This window comes from Moschus berezovskii, chromosome 21 (assembly GCF_049115385.1).
Source record: "Moschus berezovskii isolate FMDL1 chromosome 21, NW_MosBer_1.0, whole genome shotgun sequence".
NCBI lineage: Eukaryota > Metazoa > Chordata > Mammalia > Artiodactyla > Moschidae > Moschus > Moschus berezovskii.
In genome coordinates, this window is record NC_142480.1 from 27,842,771 (window position 1) to 27,863,928 (window position 21,158).

Genomic DNA, 21,158 nt, shown 5'->3' on the forward strand with positions numbered 1-21,158 from the left:
GCTCCCTCCTCCCCAAAAGTGCTTATTTTCACCCATGCATTTTTATAAATATTTACACATTTTATCTCCTAGTAGCTTTTCTAGCTTGGAGAAGGCAATGGCACCCCACTCTAGTACTCTTGTCTGGAAAATCCCATGGGCGGAGGAACCTGGTAGGCTGCAGTCCATGAGGTCACTAAGAGTCGGACACGACTGAAGCGACTTAGCAGCAGCAGCAGCAGCTTTTCTAGGTATTTAAGTCTAATATTTTACTGTGTAAATAAAAGCGCACTAAGACAAGTTAAGGCCATCATTCTATAATTTCTTAGTTCTTACTTACATTAAATTAGAGATAGAAACCTATCTCACTACACAAAATAAAGATTCCATAATAATCAAATTTGCTATATTTAACCTTTGCTTCTTAATGGACTATCCCCAAGCTTAAATTTTCAATATATCACACTGAAAGTAACAGATTGTCATTTGCTGAGAAATCACTGAAAGTGCTAAATTTAACAGTTTCAATTTCCACAAAACTATTGAGATTGAATTTTTTCAGCCAATGCAGTATCATTCAACAAATACTTTTTAGTTCTTAGTGCAAGGCATAGTTTTGGGAAATCTGTAGTATGCAATGATAAAAAAAAGGGAGGCAGAAGCACTCTCTGGTAAAGAGTTGGGGCCTTAAGGTCAGACAAGCTTTAAAATCCTAGTTCCATTACTTATTAGTAGTGGCCTTGGGCAAGTGAATTAACTCTTCCAGGCTTGGTTCCATTATCTATAAAATGGCTATAATAGTAGTATCTACCTCAAAGGGCTTGGGGGCATATTAGGTAGGAATAAAATATATGATGTACTGTAATACAAAAAGTAAATAATAAATGCATGTCTACTATTATTACTATTAAGACCTCAAGTAATTTACAATCTCATTGAAGAGTTGATATTAACATATCCTTTTGGACAACTTTCCTGCCTGAGGACTAAGTAAATTAAATCCCTTCCTTTTGTTTAATCTATCATTACCAAGTAAAGGAACTGGATGACAACCAAAGTACACAAGCTTTATGGTGAGCTTTTCCCCTTTGTCTTTGTTTTTAAAGATGTGAAGTTCTAATTTTCCATACAGAGTCATTTCATATTAGGATTATGAGATTATAATGTAGAAATTATAAGACAATAAGGCTTCTATTTACCTTTTAAAGCCTTTACCAGGTATGCTGCTGCTGCTGCGTCACTTCAGTCGTGTCCGACTCTGTGTGACCCCATAGACGGAAGCCCACTAGGCTCCCCCATCCCTGGGATTCTCCAGGCAAGAACACTGGAGTGGGTTGCCATTTCCTTCTCCAATGTGTGAAAGTGAAAAGTGAAAGTGAAGTCGCTCAGTCGTGTCTGACCCTTAGCGACCCCACGGACTGCAGCCTACCAGGCTCCTCCATCCATGGGATTTTCTAGGCAATAGTACTGGAGTGGCTTGCCATTGCCTTCTCCGTTACCAGGTATATCTTATAGCATAACTTTTAACATCCAATATTAAGACTTTTACTTGACAAAAAGAATGAAACCACAAAATTAACGGTCAATCATAGGTTCATCACTGTGTCCTGGACTCAACCAAAGGCAAAAGGTAGAAATAGCTGAATGAACAATCATAATTACACAAACCAGAGGAAATGCTATTGAACTTAAGAGTTCCGAATCCTAAGTGCCCACGCTCTCTCCCTCCCTCTATTGCTCTCTCTGGCTATTTTACACTACTTATATTTATAGCTTCAATTACTCTCGGTTCCTTAGCTATGCATGTAGTGAAAAAGTGAAGTCGCTCAGTCGTGTCCGACTCTTTGCGACCCCATGGACGGCAGCCTACCAGGCTCCTCTGTCCATGGGATTCTCCAGGCAAGAGTACTGGAGTGGGGTTCCATTTACTTCTCCAGGGTATCTTCCCAACCCAGGGACGGAACCCGCGTCTCCCACACTGCAGGCAGACGCTTCACCGTCTGAGGCACCAGGGAAGCCCGTGGTGCACATATGCAGATGGTTTTGACTTTTGGTTGAGTAGGTAGTAGTCATTTGGAGTTTTTTAACTGGTAGTGTAGACCCTCCCAACTTTTCCAATGATGCCTCAAATTCAACGCATTCCACATCTTTCAATTAATCACTGTGTTTTTAAATATTACTGGAAGAGTTAAATTCCTAATGCCTAATTTTAGAAGATTTTATGGACAGAGAATGAGAGCCCTGGAACCTGGTGCTGAGAGGAGGGACTAATTAAAAATAGACAAAAGAAGGAGGAATTAGAAAGAAGACAAAAAGCTAAAGATGAAACTTTTATTTATTAATAAATTTGCCTGTAGCAAACCCCTAAAAGCTAACAATGAAAAGTGTCAACCTAAACGGCTAACAATTAACAAATAATTTGACATATTCCATCCTATTAATTTTTATAGAAGTTTACCACGTTTGCAAGTAAACATTTCCTTCATTCTTTAAATGAAGACATTCAGGTAGAATGTCTTCCATGCATACAGCAGCATACTAAGCTTCCATGCATATGGCAGAATCTGTTGAGATGGCTGTGACCAGCTTCTGAGAGCAGATTTCCATTTAAGTTCACAGGGAAAAAGGGAAAGGGATTATTAGAAGGCAAGATTCACCATAAAAGTCATCAGAAGGACCCTGATTCCAGGACTCAGCAACAGTTTCCTAATGTCTAGGAATTCCTAATGTTCTAATAAAATCTTTAATGCTGAGGCTGAGAACTCTATCCTCATCTTATGATTCAAATTCTGCTGATTTTTAGATGTCACCAAAGAGTGACATTTACCTGAAGCTATGTAAGGGGAGGGGCATAACTGGGCTCAACCCTTTGATGAAGGGCAGAAGAAAGACAATTAGTACCATGACAACTTTCCCACGAAATTTCACAAGACATAAATACTCATAGCTGTATTCTACTTGGCATTTTTCAAAATATTTTCACATTATCATCTCATTTAATCCTTCTCATTATGATATCAATTTATAGACAGAGAGAAAGGTTCAGAGACATGAGGGAACTTATCTAAGGTCACACTTAGAAAGTAGCATTCTTGGTAATGAAACCACAGGCTAATACTGATTACTGCTTTGCTTTTCATGCAGAGACCTTTTGAGAATCTAGTAAAGCTCTTGTTCAATTTCCCAGAAAAATGCACATTCATACACTCTGGATATAACTTCAGGGGAATTCTCAAACCCAGATTAAGATCCTCTGTATTATGGCTGCCAGTGTGCACCCCAGTGGGACCACTCCTCTAGATCTCTGTAATATGAAAAGGAGGTGAACTGAAAGCCAGCCTAAATATACACAATAGACAGACACTGAAGCAAGCTTGCAATTAATTGAGAAGAGAAGCAGATACTGCCTTGGGAAGAGGATGCAAGCCTACAGTTTCAGAGTTGAGTATGGAAATAGCCTTGGGTACGATCTTGGACAAATTCCTTACTGCGAATGAATCTCTACTTCTTCATTTGAAAAATGGAGATTATCATACATACGTCACAAATGTGTTATGAGAATCAAATTAGGAGAATGTATTTAATGCACTCAAGTACTGTACTCACTTCTTAGAAGGAATTGAAGAAAGCATAGCTATTAGTAGAGGACTCAGAAGGTGACTAGAGAAGAAAATGGCAATCCACTCCAGTATTCTTGCCTGGAAAATCTCCTGGACAGAGGAGCCTGCCGGGCTACAGTCCATGGGGTTGCAAGAGCTGGACACAACTGAGCGACTAAACCACCAGAAGGTGACACAATGAAAAGAGGACAACGTTTGGAAGGAAAAGAATTGTTTTTTAATCACTTCTTGGCATCTATCAGTTCTATGACCTTGGGAAAATTATTTAGCTTCTACGAGTCTCAGTTTTCTCAAATGCAAAATGGGAACTATTTATACATTGTATTAAGTTGTTGTGAGCATTGAAAGTATATAGATGCCTAACAGTGTCTAACATACTATAACTGCTATTATTGTTAGAAAGATGGCTAATAACAATGAATGTCTGCAATCTGAGAGTAGGAAACAATAACTTCCACAGAAACAAAATAAATACAAAGCTCCATTTTTAAATCTCTTTTTATGCATGTCTGAATCTTAAAAAACTGCTCAGAAGTCTTCGTTTGTAAGGTTGACAATGTGGTACATGAAATTCTCACTAATTTTAGCAGAGACTTCACCAGATTAAGTATAGCCTAAACCACAAAGGGGTAGCTTGCTCACATTACCATAAATGTCAGCCAGCAACAGTAAAATTATAGATCTAATTTTACGTAAGTGTAAATGAGATTTAAAAAACATGTAACCAAAAAACTCTACAAACACTGTTGTTTAGAGTTTTAAATCATATTGCTTTTTGATGACTGATATATATTCTCTGTTATGTTACATTCCTTTAACTTGCTGAAGTTTTTGCTTTTGGAAAATCTCAAAGAAAAAATAATGGACAGGAGGGAAAATATTTTAAAACCTAGATTCATAATTGAAATAAAGTACTAGACAATTATTCTTATTGAAAAGGATTCACCACTAAATATCTTTAAATAGGCTGCTCTCAGGAGGCATTTTCAAGTATGTGATTTTAAAAACCCTCAATGTTCACACAACTTTTCATTCACTGCATAAAGTACACTTATGGTAGATGAGACTGCCATGCTTCAGTTGTGAAAGCAATAAAAGGTTATGTTTTTTGATTATCTGAAAGATTTCAAAGAAAAGACTGAAAAGGAAATTTAACATTTATTACTACATTAAAGGCAGAGAAAGGAAAAACAAGGATATATACAGGAGTACGTTTACTCAGACATCATATCCCAGCAACTCAATCACCTGTACCATAACTGTTGACCCTTAAGAAAGAGAAAGGAGCTCTGGGTCCTGAAAGAGATAGTTCAAAATGAATCTACTTGACCAATCTCAGACTCCTGGTTGTCAGCTTTGCTCTTATTATAGTCACAGTTCTAACAAACCTGGCTCCTTTGTCTTTCAGTTCATATAGGATTAGAGGAAGCAAACTAGAATGAAAGGGGGAATAGTTATGGGTGGACAAAATAACGGTACTATAAAGCCAAGCTTATTTGGTATGGGAAAAAAAGAGAAAAGCTAAGAGGACTGATTGAGAATGTTTGGCAAAGGAGCATAAGAATTACATTAAAACTGATGCACCAGATGATGGCTCACTTTCTAACATAAACAGCAACTGCTATTAGGAAAGAAAAGATATATATGACTTTATTATATATGATTATATATATAATAAAATCATACACATATGATTTTTATTTCTATTTTAAAAAGGGTAAAATAAAAGAGCCATGACAAACCTAGACAGCATATTAAAAAGCAGAGACACCACTTTGCTGACAAAGATCCATATAGTCAAAGCTATGGGTTTTCCAGTAATCATGTGTGGATGTGAGAGTTGGACCTAGAACACCAAAGAATTAATGCTTTTGAACTTCAGTGGTGTTGGAGAAGACTCTTGCGAGCCCCCTGAACTGCAGGGAGATCAAACCGGTCAATCCTGAAGGAAATCAACCTTGATTATTCTCTGGAAGGACTGATGCTGAAACTCATACTTTGGCCGCCTGATGCAAAGAGCCAACTCACTGGAAAAGACTCTGATGCTAGGAAAGACTGAAGGCCAAAGGAGAAGAGAGTGGCAGAGTATGCGATGGTCAGATAGCATCACTGACTCAGTGACATGAATTTGAGCAAACTCTGAGAGATAGTGAAGGACAGGGAAGCCTGGTGTGCTGCAGTCCAAGGGTTCACAAAGAGTTGGTCACAACTCAGTGACTGAACAACAAAAGAGCGTACACTTAAAGGCAGTAAGCTTCAGCAGTCTTTGAAAAACCTATCTGTACCCCAAATTATATTAGATAATGAAACTATTAATTTTCCCACCTCACCTCCTCAATCATATTTATTAAAATAAACGCAGTGAAAATTCCATCTCTAAAGGTTTACAGTTTCCCTATATTCAACTCGATTTTTTCTTGTATTTGGGTTCCTTCTCTCAACAACCAGCTGAACTTCCAACACTGAAATAAAATAACTTCAGGCAGTTAGATATTGCTAGCTAGCAAGAAAAGAACTCTACAAATTTCCAATGTTCGTGTTCATCATGAGAACATGGTTGAGTGATGATTCTTTGTAGTTGGGCCTGTTCGGTTGATAATTCAGAATCGGCACTGGTATGTCTACCTTATAGTAACTTAAAGAAGCTTTGAATAAGTTAACTAATCTTTGGTTAATACATGCATTCCAAATAGACAAACTTGATCTCCCCAACCTTCTTTCTATATATCAAAAAGTATATATCTTGTGAAAAAAAATTAAAATACATATTTATAAATATAACTTACCTCATCACTTTCAGGCTGTGAAATCACAATCGGTTGGCCTGTATCTGAGGCTTCCCTTATGTTAAGATGTAAGGGGATGTCTCCTAAAAGAGTCCACCAGATATCTATTAGTACCACAAAAGCTTATACAGGCATTTGAAATTTTACTCTTTGAACTGTAGAAACAGATTGATTCAAATCAACCTGAGTTATGACTATCCTCAAATTGCTAAATTTCTGAAAAACAAATTTCAAATGAAACTTAGGGACAAAATATTCCATTTGAGGGTAATACCATGATTACATTTGAAAGCAGTGTGGCAGTCAATCAAGGAATAAGATCTCTGATTTATTCTTTGCTGGAGGTCTTCCAGTAAAAATGACCTGGAAGATATTTGTAAATTTTTCTCCCTGATATAGACATAATAATATGATATAGACATATCTTGCCACATAATAACAGGAAACTGAAAAGGAAAGATGATGAGGCAAAGAAGTTTTTAAAAAGCACAACAGAATAATCTTCTTGACAGTGGCAGATGGGTGAGCAAAGAGAACTGTTGAAAAGCAGGGCAGACTTGTTAGTTCAACTATCTGCCTCTTTATCAGATAGAATTATTTTTCTTTTATTACATATCAATCTATATAGCACTATACATAACTTGTGAACTTGATGAGCTCTCAGGAAATAATAAGAACCTCCAATATACAGACTTGTATACGTGTGTCTTTCCTGAGGATACATGAGGTAGTAGAATTCAGAGGAAAAATGCTCTGATCCATCATCCAATTGATTCTTTCTACCACACCATCACAAATAAAGCTGAGATTTAAAATGCAGTAAACAGAGAAGAAGAGTTGACTTTCATGCGGCTCAGCATTCTTAGAACCACTTTAAGTCCATGCAAAGATTATTGAAACATGTGTGTATGTGTGTTTTACATAAAATATTCATTCAGTACCATGCCATTCAGTGTAATAATGCAGAAGAAGAATGTGTTACAAATACAAACCTATCACAATTTATATTATGAAGTATGGAGTAACAGATATGTCATATGCCTCTTATCAGTATATTTTGAGATCTTAGCCAACTCTCTTTCCTAAATGTTCAACAGACAAAAATGTATGAATATTTCAGTAACCACGTAAAGGCGAGTTTTTCAGTAAATTTGATGTCTACTCTACAGATCAACGTGAGACTACAGGAAGCTGTCATGTGGGAAGCAGGGGAAGATATGTTACAGAAAATATTTAGAAACCCAAAAAGTTTTTTCTCTTGATTTATGATCTGCCAGTATATATTAAAGAATCCTGAATGCTTTCATTTCCGCCACAGTAACAGAACAAAAAAGTAAAATCGTCTCCATTATACAGCCACCTTGTTCACGTTGTTGTTCAGTGCTTGTCGTGTCTGACTCTTGGCGACCCCATGAACTGCAGCACGCCAGTTTTCCCTATCCTTCACTATCTCCCAGAGTTTGTTCAAACGCAAGTCCATTGAGTCGGTGATGCCATCCAACCATCTCATTCTGTCATCCCCTTTTCCTCCTGTCCCCAGTCTTTCCCAGCAACAGGGTCTTTTCCAATGAGTCAGCTAGTGACGTCATTTCTGCCCTCCAGAGACTCACAATCCGCAGAAGAGGAGAATAAGACAGAGGAAAACCTTGTTAGAAAGTAGATGGCACAGCGAGAGCAGTAGTGGACTAACAGCTGTGCACAGAGAAAATTAAACTGGGGTAAAGGTAATGAGAGTTGCTGAGGTTCAGTCTGGCCTTGAAAAGTATTTTTGAAGGCCTAGGGCTGAAGGAAGCACATTTCAAAGACATAAGTTAAAGAGGTTTCTGTGACATGATCTGAGACCTTAATTACTACGTATAAACTGTCCCTATAGCGGAATATGGGCTTTCCAGGTGGCTCAGTGGTAAAGAATCCACCTGCCCAGAGGGATAGGGTAGGGAGGAAGGTTGGGAGGGGGGTTCAGGATTGGCGGGACATATGTATATCTGTAGCCGATTCATGTTGATGTATGGCAAAACCCATCACAATATTGTAAAGTAATTATCCTGCAATTAAATAATTTAAAAAAAGAAAAAGAATCCACCTCCCAAGTAGGTTCGATCCCTTGGTTGGAAAGATCCCCTGAAGAATGAAATAGCTATCCACTCTAGTATTCTTGCCTGGGAAATCCCATGGACAGAAGCTATCCACTCTAGTATTCTTGCCTGGGAAATCCCATGGACAGAGAGAGGAGCCTGGAATGCTATAGTTCATAGGGTCACAAAGAGTCAGACATGACTGAATAACTAACAACAATCACCACAAGCTGAATATGGATAAAATTCTGAAGATCCATTTTACCAAATAATCATTTGAAACACAGCCCCCTAGAGGAAAGTAAGGGGCAGCAAGAGAGTCAGTAAAGGACAAATAAGAGTCCTGGGGGATTCACGCAGCCAGGAGGTCACAGCGGTGAGAGCTCTTTCCCTGATTTCAGTTCCTTGTTCCCAATTCCAACCTCTTCATCATCAGAGCCCCTGTTTCAGTTCATGGGAGAGCCCTCTGGGCCCCACGATCACATGAAAGGGAGCAGATGTGCTCTACGTTAGAAATCTAAATTATTTTTCCTGTAAGAGTTTGAGATACAACAGTCTATAGCACTAGCCGAGTTTCTGTGATCAGTAATCAGTGTTTCTGATATATTTTTAGGGTAACTATACAAAAAAGATCTTCACGACCAGGATAGTCACGATAATGTGATCACTGACCTAGAGCCAGACATCTTGGAATGTGAAGTCAAGTGGGCCTTAGAAAGCATCACTACGAACAAAGCTAGTGGAGGTGATAGAATTCCAGTTGAGCTATTTCAAATCTTGAAAGACGATGCTGTGAAAGTGCTGCACTCAATTTGCCAACAAATTTGGAAAACTCAGCAGTGGCCACAGGACTGGAAAAGGTCAGTATTCATTCCAATCCCAAAGAAAGGCAATGCCAAAGAATGCTCAAACTACCGCACAATTGCACTCATCTCACACGCTAGTAAAGTCATGCTCAAAATTCTCCAAGCCAGGCTTCAGCAATATGTGAACCGTGAACTCCCAGATGTTCAGCAGGTTTTAGAAAAGGCAGAGGCACCAGAGATCAAATTGCCAACATCCGCTGGATCATGGAGAAAGCAAGAGAGTTTCAGAAAAATATCTATTTCTGCTTCATTGACTATGCCAAAGCCTTTGACTGTGTGGATCACAATAAACTGTGGAACATTCTAAAAGAGATGGGAATACCAGACCACCTGACCTGCCTCTTGAGAAACCTGTATGCAGGTCAGGAAGCAACAGTCAGAACTTTACATGGAACAACAGACTGGTCCCAAATAGGAAAAGGAGTACGTCAAGGCTGTATATTGTCACCTTGCTTATTTAACTTATATGCAGAGTACATCATGAGGAACACTGGGCTGGAAGAAGCACAAGCTGGAATCAAGATTGCCGGGAGAAATATCAATAACCTCAGATATGCAGATGACACTACCCTTATGGCAGAAAGTGAAGAGGAACTCAAAAGCCTCTTGATGAAAGTGAAAGAGGAGAGTGAAAAGGTTGGCTTGAAGCTCAACATTCAGAAAACGAAGATCACTTCATGGGAAACAGATGGAAAAACAGTGGAAACAGTGTCAGACTTTATTTTTTTGGGCTCCAAAATCACTGCAGATGCTGACTGCAGCCATGAAATTAAAAGACGCTTACTCCTTGGAAGGAAAGTTATGACCAACCTTGATAGTATATTAAAAAGCAGAGACATTACTTTGCCAACAAAGGTCCGTCTAGTCAAGGCTATGGTTTTTCCCGTGGTCATGTATGGATGTGAGAGTTGGACTGTGAAGAAAGCTGATCGCCGAAGAATCGATGCTTTTGAACTGTGGTGTTGGAGAAGACTCTTGAGAGTCCCTTGTACTGCAAGGAGATCCAACCAGTCCATTCTGGGGGAGATTAATCCTGGGTGTTCATTGGAAGGACTGATGCTAAAGCTGAAGCTGCAATACTTTGGCCATCTCATGCGACGAGTTGACTCACTGGAAAAGACTCTGATGCTGGGAAAGGTTGGGGGCGGGAGGAGAAGGGGACGACCGAGAATGAGATGGCTGGATGGCATCACTGACTCTATGGACGTGAGTTTGAGTGAACTCCGGGAGTTGGTGATGGACAGGGAAGCCTGGCATGCTGTGATTCATGGGGTCGCGGAGAGTTGGACACGACTGAGCGACTGAACTGAACTGATACATTTGATTTGCAGGGCTTCCCAGGTGGTGCGAGTAGTAAAGAACCCGCGTGCCAAAGCGGGAGACATATGAGATGCAGGTTCGATCCCTGGGTCGGGAAGATCCCCTGGAGGTGGGCATGGCAACCCTCCAGTATTGGCAGCTCCAATACTGCAGTTGCCACTGGCAACATGGCAACTCCAGTATTCTTACCTGGAGAATCCCATGGACAGAGGAGCCTGGCAGGCTACAGTCCACAAGTGGGCTACAGTTCATAGGGGCACAAAGAGTCAGACTCACTGAGGTGACTGAGCACACATGCATACATTTGTGAGATGTTGGTTAAAATGTAACTTCCACATGTAGATTGTTTCTCTAGGAGACATGTTTCAAACTCTAAATAAGTGACTTACAAAATCATACCACCCATTCATAAATTAGGGAATTATAATACTGTCAGTATAATTCAATAATGCCATTAGAATTACACATTTACTTTATTATATAAGTGAAATGTCAATCTGCTGTTATTATGCAGATTTGGGAAACTGAACTTCCTAGGTTAGTTAAATGAGAAACATTTGCAGAATAAAATTAGTATCTTTAATTGTAAAAATGTATCAAAATATATCATTAGTATTCACCTTGTCCTGCGGTAGCTGCTATAATACAAATGCATAAAAACAATAATACATTTAACATCAACTTTTAGAAAACTAATTATAATAAAGAATGTTTTGAATTCCTTGATCTCTAAGGAATATTAATTGTTAATTACCTAAAACTGATAATTCACTCTATGACTCCATTATTTAGCAGCTAACATCTGCCTTTACCCAGAATAGAAACTCATATGCAGAATATCAAAACATTTTCCCTAAAAAGTCCATTAAGTTATTTGTGGATTTTTTTTAAAAAATGTTTTATCTAAAATCTGTGTTTTGCTCCTTTAACACATGATTTTACTTCTTCAACTACTGATTAATTCTTCAATTCAGTAACATGAACAGTATAGACAAGGTAAGTTTCAGGTGCCATACTTCATAGACGGTATAAAAAGATTACAGAAAACAGTAAATATTGTTTTTTCTAGAGCAGAGGACTTATACATTCAGCACTGATCAGGAAGGCATTTCTTCACACTCATCAAGAACTGATACTTCCAAAGATTGCCATAACATATGAAATAGGTACTTCTGTATATGTCTGCTCAGTTGGTAAAGAATCTGTCTACAATGCAGGAGACCCTGTTTCAATTTTGGGTCAGGAAAATCTGCTGGAGAAGGGATAGGCTACCCACTCCAGTATCCTTGGGCTTCCCTTGTGGCTCAGATGGCAAAAATCCACCTGCAATGCAGGAGACCTGGGTTCAATCCCTGGGTTGGGAAAATCCCCTGGAGAAGGGAATAGCTACCTGCTCTAGTATTCTGGCCTGAAGAATTCCATGGGCTGTATATAGCCCATGGGGTCGCAGAGTCGGACACTGAGCAACTTTCACCTTCACTTTCTGCTTATACTAAGAGATGTCTTCCCAACTTAGCAAACAGACTGATGACCATTATTTAAAATGTGGACTTCAAATCAGAGTACTCAAACCACAAAACTTTCTTTGAAAATTCAGGTTATGGTCAGTTTTCATCTATAGCAAGAGTTCTATAACTGGCAGAACAAGCCCCCTATTCAAAATGTGTTCCACTAATGAAGTATCACAAAATGCCAAAGAAAGGTTAACACAGAGAAGTGCGCTATACTAACTTAATTCAAAACACAGAGCCAAAAGCATTACATCATTCTGAGATGATCTTCATCACCATGCTATTTCCTTTGCAAATGAATATCCGGTGGTCTTACCTAGAATATCAAGATCAAGGGTCCGTGCGAGTCTCCTTGCACCATCAGCACCAAAAATATGAGTTTTGTGTTTACATTTTGGACACTGGAAAACACTCATATTTTGGACAAGGCCCAGAACCTAGAATAATAAAGACACATTGAAATCAAAACAAAATTAAACTGAATTTCAATTCATTATTTCAACAAGCTTCTAATGCGTGCCTACTAGGTTTCAGAGATACTATGATGAATAAGTAATGGTCTCTGCTCTCAAGCAATTCAAGCTAGTGGGAGAGCAAGACAGATGCCATTAACTCAAAAAATGAGATAAGCGCGAAACAATTATAAATCATGGGGTTCAGAAATTCTGTTTTAGAAGAATAAGAGGGATCTCTGAGTTTCTTCAGGTTGAGTGTAAGAAGAGGGGTTGAGGCCGATAGCAGGAATTCTAGGCAGGAGAAAAGGGCGCAAGCCAAGGCAGTGAATTTTGATTCATAGGGCCTATTTTGGCTGCAGTCCAGTAAAGGTGACAAGGCAGAAGTTAGTTTGGTAGAAGGGCCAAGGTCAGATGGCAAGGTGCCAAATGCTATCCATGTATGTGAGACTTTATTTTTGAAACAGCAGAGATGGCACTGAAGAGGCAGTGATACACAGTCAGATCTGGTTTAGAATTTTACTTTGAGGTCAACATGGAAAAAATAAGCAGGAAGCAACAAAAGAAAAGACACAGCTAAGAGGCTTACTGTGGACAAAGCCTCACAGTAGATAACAGCTAACATATGTTGTTGTTCAATCACCCAGTTGTGTCCAACTTTTTGTGACCCCAAGGACTGAAGCATGCCAGGCCTTCCTGTCCCTCATCATCTCCCAAAGTTTGCCCAAGTTCATGTCCATGGCATCAGTGATGTCATATAGCCATCTCATCCTCTGACGCCCTCTTCTCCTTCTGCCCTCAATCATTCCCAGCAACACATACTGAGTACCTATTTCAGGTCAGGCCCTGCGATAAGGGCTGTATATGCATTATCTTACTATCTCTTTATAGAAATTTATGAGTTGGGTTGTTAGCATATCCTTTCCATAGGTGAGAAAACTGACACAGTTAGCAAAAGACTGAAACTCAGCTCTTATCAAAATGTTTTTATTTAAAACAAAAGTTTAAAGCTATATACAAACTGTTCATATTTTTCTGAGTTCCCCCAGCTTCAAAAGAGATATTTCATAAACATTAGCTGAATAAACAGACAGGCTCTATTTACGATCCTTTTAATCTTACTCCTTATTTATAGGAAGCCTGGTTGTCTTCTAGAGTAAAAATGGAGAAAACAACTATCAGAGGCTTACAGGTAACAATGTCCATATCATCCTACCAATCCCACCAATACACTTACATTATGGGAGATATCCCTATTAGAACATTTGCATTTTAACTGAAGAATAGCACTGATAGTCCACAATTAAATATATCAACAAGAAGGTGATCCAATGTGTTATTCTTTCTGAAAAGAAATAGGAAAGAGCAAAGTTTCCTATGACATATATAAATGAAGACAAATAGTGATGGATACAAATTAGTATGGAAGCATTTTCCATGCATTATATGCCCTTTTGCTGATGGAAAGTGTCACAAAAACTAAATCATACCACATTTTGGTAATTCGGTGCCAACTTCAGAAAGCTAAGGAAAACCCAGCTAAATATCACACAGCTTATTTTATTCACTATGTCTACAGAGTACGCTCATTACTTGAGCTGTCTTACTACCATTTATGTTGAATGTATATATCCCCTAACTGTAGGGTTTTCATAAATATAAATAAAATTTTATACTTTTATAAAATAAAATTTTATATAAATAAAATTATATATATTTATAAAAATAATATAAACAAAATTATCACTCAAGAAGGAGAAAAAAGAAAAATACAACATGTAAATTTAAAGAAGGGAATATTCTAATTCAGAGAGAATGTGAAGTGTATTCCTTCTCTGGAAGCTCTTAGGCTTTCCAAGATATAGAGATATGGAGCAAGAGTATATTTGCAGTTTGTCTGTGATTAACTTATTAGTAAATCACTTGCTATGGACTGTATAAATGTCTCAGACATTCCCTGTATAGACTACATAAATGTCACAGACATAAAACTGTAATCAGACTCAGGATTTAATAATGCCAATAACTAGGCTAAACACAAGAAGCAGCACACAGCAGTGAGCAAAACAGACTTGGAGCTTGCATGCTAACTGGAGAAACAGATTGAATAATTAGTGCAAAAATTGATTTTAAAAACTAGAACAGTTTCTCCAGAAGTAAAGTACAGAGTATTACGAGACTGTAAAAAGAAAGGGCTCTATCTACTATGGGAGTCATAGAGTGGGGAAATGTTTGATACATTCATCCCACAGTTAAAGAGTAAGCGGGTTAAAAACAAGGAAAAGGGAGGAAACACACTCAAAAAAGAAGTAGAAGCATGTCTCCTTCAAGGAACTGAAAGGCAGTATGGCTGAGGTATGGGGTGAGTGGTGTGAGATGAGGCTTGAAAGGTCAGGTCTGCAGGCCATGTTAGGCACGTGGGGGTATGAGTGCAGAGACTCCACTGAAGAGTTTAAGCAAGAGAGACTGCTATGCTTATAACTGCAGGAGACTCATTTCTCAAGACTGACGGGTTTTAAAAATAACATGGAATAGAAAAACTGAAAGGATTTTTCTTCGTGTATTTATTTCTTTGACAAACACAAATCCAGTATGCTATGAAATCAGCCGTTTCAGAGGTGACAGTTTTTAGCAAAAGGCCAAGGAGAAAAAGAAAGGTATACCCATTTGAATGCAGAGTGCCAAAGAATAGCATGGAGAGATAAGAATGCCTTCCTCGGTGATCAATGCAAAGAAATAGAGGAAAACAACAGAATGGGAGAGACTACAGATCTCTTCAAGAAAATCGGAGAGAGCAAGGAAACTTGTCATGCAAAGATGAGCAAAATAAAGGACAGAAATGGTATGAACCTAACAGAAGCAGAAGATATTAAGAAGAGGTGGCAAGAATATACAGAACTATACAAAAAAGATCTTCAAGACCCAGATAATCACAATGGTGTGATCACTCACCTAGAGCCAGACATCCTGGAATGTGAAGTCAAGTGGGACTTAGGAAGCATCACTACGAATAAAGCTGGTGGAGGTGATGGACTTTCAGTTGAGCTATTTCAAATCCTGGAAGATGATGCTGTGAAAGTGCTGCACTCAATATGCCAGCAAATCTGGAAAACTCAGCAGTGGTCACAGGACTGGAAAAGGTCAGTTTTCACTCCAATCCCAAAGGAAGGCAATGCCAAAGAATGTTCAAACTGCCACACAGTTGCACTCATCTCACACGCTAGCAAAGTAATGCTCAAAATTCTCCAAGCTGGGCTTCATCAGTAGGTGAACTGAGAACTTGCAGATGTTCAAGCTGGATTTAGAAAAGGCAGAAGACGCAGAGATCAAATTGCCAACACCCGTTGGATCAATGAAAAAGCAAGAGAGTTCCAGAAAAACATCTACTTCTGCTTTACTGACTATGTCAAAGCCTTTGACTGTATATATCACCACAAACTGTGGAAAATTCTGAAAGTGATGGGAATATCAGACCACCTGACCTGCCTCCTGAGAAATCTGTATGCAGGTCAAGAAGTAACAGAACTGAACATGGAACAAAAGACTGGTTCCAAATTAGGAAAGGAGTACGTTAAGGCTGTTTATTGTCACCCTGCTTATTTAACTTATATGCAGAGTACATCATGAGGAATGCTGGGCTGGATGGAGCACAAGCTGGAATCAAGACTGCCAAAAGAAATATCAATAACTTCAGATATGCAGATGACACCACCCTTATGGCAGAAATTGAAGAAGAACTAAAGAGCCTCTTGATGACAGTAAAAGAGGAGAGTGAAAAAGTTGGCTTAAAGCTCAACATTCAGAAAACTAAGATCATGGCATCCGGTCCCATCACTTCATGGCAAATTGATGGGGAAACAATGGAAACAGTGACAGACTTTATTTTGGGGGCTCCAAAATCACTGCAGAAGGTGACTGCAGCCATGAAATTAAAAGAAGCTTGCTCCTTGGAAGAAAACTTATGATCAACCTAGACAGCATATTAAAAAGCAGAGACGTTACTTTGCCAACAAAGGCCTTTCTAGTCAAAGCCATGGTTTTTCCAATAGTCATGTATGGATGTGAGAGGTGGACTATAAAGAAATCTGAGTGCTGAAAAATTGATGCTTTTGAAATGTGGTGTTGGAGAAGACTCTTTTTAAAAAATATATAAATTTATTTATTTTAATTGGAGGCTAATTACAACATTGTATTGGTCTTGCCATACATTGACATGAATCTGTCACGGGTGTACATGTGTTCCCCACCCTGAACCCCACTCCCACCTCCTTCCCCATTTCATCCCTCTGGGTCATCCCAGTGCACCAGCCCCGAGCATCCTGTCTCATGCATTGAACCTGGACTGGCAATTCATTTCACATATGATAATATACATGTTTCAATGCCATTCTCCCAAATCATCCCACCCTCACCCTCTCCCACAGAGTCCAAAAGACTGTTCTATACATCTGTGTCTCTTTTGCTGTCTCATATACAGGGTTATCGTTATCATCTTTCTAAAAAGACTCTTGAGAGTCCCTTGGACTGCAAGGAGATCCAACCAGTCCATCCTAAAGGAGATCAGTCCTTGGTCTTCATTGGAAGGACTAATGCTGAAGCTGAAACTCCAATACTTTGGCTACCTGATGCAAAGAACTAACTTACCTGAAAAGACCCTGATGCTGGGAAAAATTGACGGCGGGAGGAAAAGGGCATGACAGAGGATGAGATGGTTGGTGGCATCACCAACTCAATGGACGTGAGTTTGAGTAAACTCTGGGAGTTGGTGATGGACAGGGAGGCCTGGCGTGCTGTGATTCATGGAGTCGCAAAGAGTCAGACACAATTAAGCGACTGAATGATCTGAAAATACTGTAGTTTTTCCCCTGAACAGTTCTTTTCTGCACAGGACTTTTCTCCTGGGCACAAAGTTAGCATTTTTCTTCTTTGAATTAGGTGAGGACATGTATCTTGTTCTGGCAATGAAATGTGTGTTGAAGTGACATGTGTCACATCTAGGCAGAGGATTGAACTGCTAATTCCTCATTATCTTTCCCTCTGTCCCTGGGACAAGCAAGCTTCCAGAAAGTGGCTGCTCAATCCGTCTGGGTGCCAGAGTAAGAACAATGCAGATGAGTGTTAAAGCCAAACTGTAATGGACGTGCAGCATGAGAAAAATAAACTCATGTTGTTTTAACCCACTGAAATTTGAGGGTTGTTAGTACACATAATCCAGCCCATATTGGCTGAAAGAAAGGTGTAGGAAGAAAGTACTAGAATTTCTATTTCTTCCTTATGATTTCCTTTTTAATCCCAACTTTTTTGTGTGTTACAATGGAAACAACATATTAATAAATGTGTACTATATATAGATACATTTAATTTATAATATTGCCTATACATAGTATACCTTATAGAATCTATATATAGGTACATATAATATATATTTATATATCTCTATATAGTATACATAATAGAATCTCCAAGCCAGGCTCAAAATTCTCCAAGCCAGGCTTCAGCAATATGTGAACCATGAACTCCCAGATGTTCAAGCAAGTTTTAGAAAAGACAGAGGCACCAGAGATCAAATTGCCAACATCCGCTGGATCATGGAGAAAGCAAGAGAGTTCCAGAAAAACATCTATTTCTGCTTCATTGACTATGCCAAAGCCTTTGACTGTGTGGATCACAATAAACTGTGGAAAATTCTGAAAGAGATGGGAATCCCAGACCACCTGACCTGCCTCTTGAGGAACCTGTATGCAGGTCAGGAAGCAACAGTTAGAACTGGACATGGAACAACAGACTGGTTCCAAATAGGAAAAGGAGTATGTCAGGGTTGTATACTGTCACCCTGCTTATTTAACTTCTATGCAGAGTACATCATGAGGAACGCTGGGCTGGAAGAAGCACAAGCTGGAATCAAGATTGCCGGGAGAAATATCAATAACCTCAGATATGCAGATGACACCACCCTTATGGCAGAAAGTGAACAGCAACTCAAAGGCCTTTCGATGAAAGTGAAAGAGGAGAGTGAAAAGGTTGGCTTGAAGCTCAACATTCAGAAAACAAAGATCATGGCATCTGGTCCCGTCACTTCATGGGAAATAGATGGGGAAACAGTGGAAACAGTGTCAGACTTTATTTTTTTGGGCTCCAAACTCACTGCAGATGCTGATTGCAGCCATGAAATTAAAAGACGCTTACTCCTTGGAAGGAAAGTTATGACCAACCTAGATAGTATATTAAAAAGCAGAGACATTACTTTGCCAACAAAGGTCCATCCAGTCAAAGGTATAGTTTTTCCAGAAAGCTGAACACCATGTAATTGATGCTTTTGAACTGTGGTGCTGGAGAAGACTCTTGAGAGCCCCTTGGACTGCAAGGAGATCCAACCAGTCCATTCTAAAGGAAATCAATCCTGGGTGTTCATTGGAAGGACTGATGCTAAAGCTGAAACTCCAATACTTTGGCCACCTCATGCGACAAGTTGACTCACTGGAAAAGACTCTGATGCTGAGAAGGATTGGGGGTGGGAGGAGAAGGGGATGACAGAGAATGAGATGGCTGGATGGCATCACCGACTCGATGGACATGAGTTTCAGTGAACTCCGGGAGTTGGCGATGGACAGGGAGGCCTGGCATGCTGTGATTCATGGGGTCGCAAAGAGTCGGACACGACTGAGTGACTGAACTGAACTGAACTGAATAGAATCTACCTCTATATATGTGTATATATATAATTACATATACTTTCAAACAACACTTATTCATAAGAATGTACCATCAAAACATTTTAGAGATAACCCTTTATATGTTTGAAATTAAGAGATTGTGATACCTAAGCTTGGCTCTATTACTGATATTCTTCTTCTAGTTAAAGGACAAACGTCTAATACTGCTTCCTAAGTTATTTTGAACAAAGTAATTCCTCTTAACTCTAGAATTTCCTCAATTAAAACTTCCCACACAAATACCACATTTCTTTTTTAAAAAATGCTGTATAGTAATGGAATAGAACAGACAGCCCAGAACAGACTCACAAATGAAAGTCACTAATTTATAATGGAGATGACACAGTGCTGCAATGTTAATTGGACATCCATATAGAAAATAAGAAATCTTAACCCTCTGTCTCACACCATGCACAAGAAGTAATTCCAGATGGACTGTAGAGCTAATATGAAAGATAAAACAATAACATATTTGGAAGAAGACAGCAGAATATACTTAAAACCTTAGATGCAGGGAAAGATTTTTTTAGCAGGACACAAAGAAGCACTAAACATAAATGAAAACTTTTTGTTAAACTGGACTACATTAAAATTAATAACTTATCAGAAGACATAATTAAGAGAGTAAAAAGGCCACCTATAGAGCAAGAGATAGCAGCTATAATATACATACATAACAAAGGACTTTTATCTAGACTATATAAAGAACTCCTGCAAATCAATAAGAAAAAATAAGAAAATACAACAGAGAAATGAGCAAGAGACTTAAAAGGCACTTCATAAAAGAAGATATTCAAAGACAAACACAAGGAAAAGTATTAAATTTTAATTATCATCAGGGAAATGCAAATTAGAATCACAATGAAATACCATGCATTTATGCTTAAGATCTGATTAGAACAGAAAAAGGTCCTTATGACTACAACAACCCCCTTGCCTACAAAAAGTTAAAAACCCAAGTATCAAATGTTGAGGACATACAACAACTAAAACCCATAGCTTCAGCTGAGTGCAAGTGGTATGCCATTTTGGAGAACTGGTAGTTATCTACTTAAACTGATGTATGCCTATACTGTGGCACAGTGTTTCCACTCTGTTATATGTTAAAAACTGTGAACATAATGGTCACCAAAAGACATGCATAAAAGTGTTCATAACTAATTATCCAAAAATGAAAAACTACCTAAATGTCCATTAACAGTGAAATGGACAAATAAATTGTGGTATATTCATATAATGGAAAGAGCTTCCCTGGTGGCTCAGATGATACAGAATCTGCCTGCAATGTGGGAGACTCAGGTTCAATCCCTGGGTCGGGAATATACCCTGGAGAAGGAAATGGCAACTCACTCTAGTATTCTTGCCTGGGAAATTCCATGGACAGAGAAGCCTGGCAGACTACAGGCCATGGGGTCGCAAAGAGTTAGACACGACTGAATGACCAACATACAATGGAATACTACACAGCAATGAGAAAGAAAGAACTTCAGATACAGTCCACAGTATAAGTGAATCTCTCAAACATAATTTGAAGCAAAATAAGCCACACAAAAGGATATACTTATTATTCCATTTATATAAAGTTCAAAGACATGTAAAACTAACCAATGGTGTTATAATTTGGGTTCTGCTTTGGGGGCAGTGATCAGGAGGTGGCATAGGCAGAAACTTCTGGGGTATGGGTGATGTTCTGTTTCTTGAACACAAACAATGGGTGTGTTCACTCTGCAAAAATGCACTGAGCAATGAAGTGAAGTCACTCAGTCATGTCCGACTCTTTGCGACCCCATAGACTGTAGCCTACCAGGCTCCTCTGTCCATGGGATTTTCCAGGCA

General features: G+C 38.9%; 1 protein-coding gene across 2 annotated transcripts in view; it reads right to left on the reverse strand.

The window, feature by feature from the left end:
• The window catches only part of NUBPL (NUBP iron-sulfur cluster assembly factor, mitochondrial), a 258,493-nt gene that overhangs the window by 29,077 nt on the left and 208,258 nt on the right, over window positions 1-21,158 (reverse strand). For both annotated transcript variants that reach the window (XR_016035623.1, XM_055418221.2), the window contains exons 9-10: window positions 12,474-12,594; window positions 6,386-6,468 (exon numbers count right to left, since the gene is read on the reverse strand). Coding sequence is in view for 1 of the 2 variants with exons in the window: in XM_055418221.2 (XP_055274196.1) it covers window positions 6,386-6,468; window positions 12,474-12,594 (204 nt within the window). In the remaining variant the exon portion in view is untranslated. The remainder of the gene's footprint in view (window positions 1-6,385; window positions 6,469-12,473; window positions 12,595-21,158) is intronic.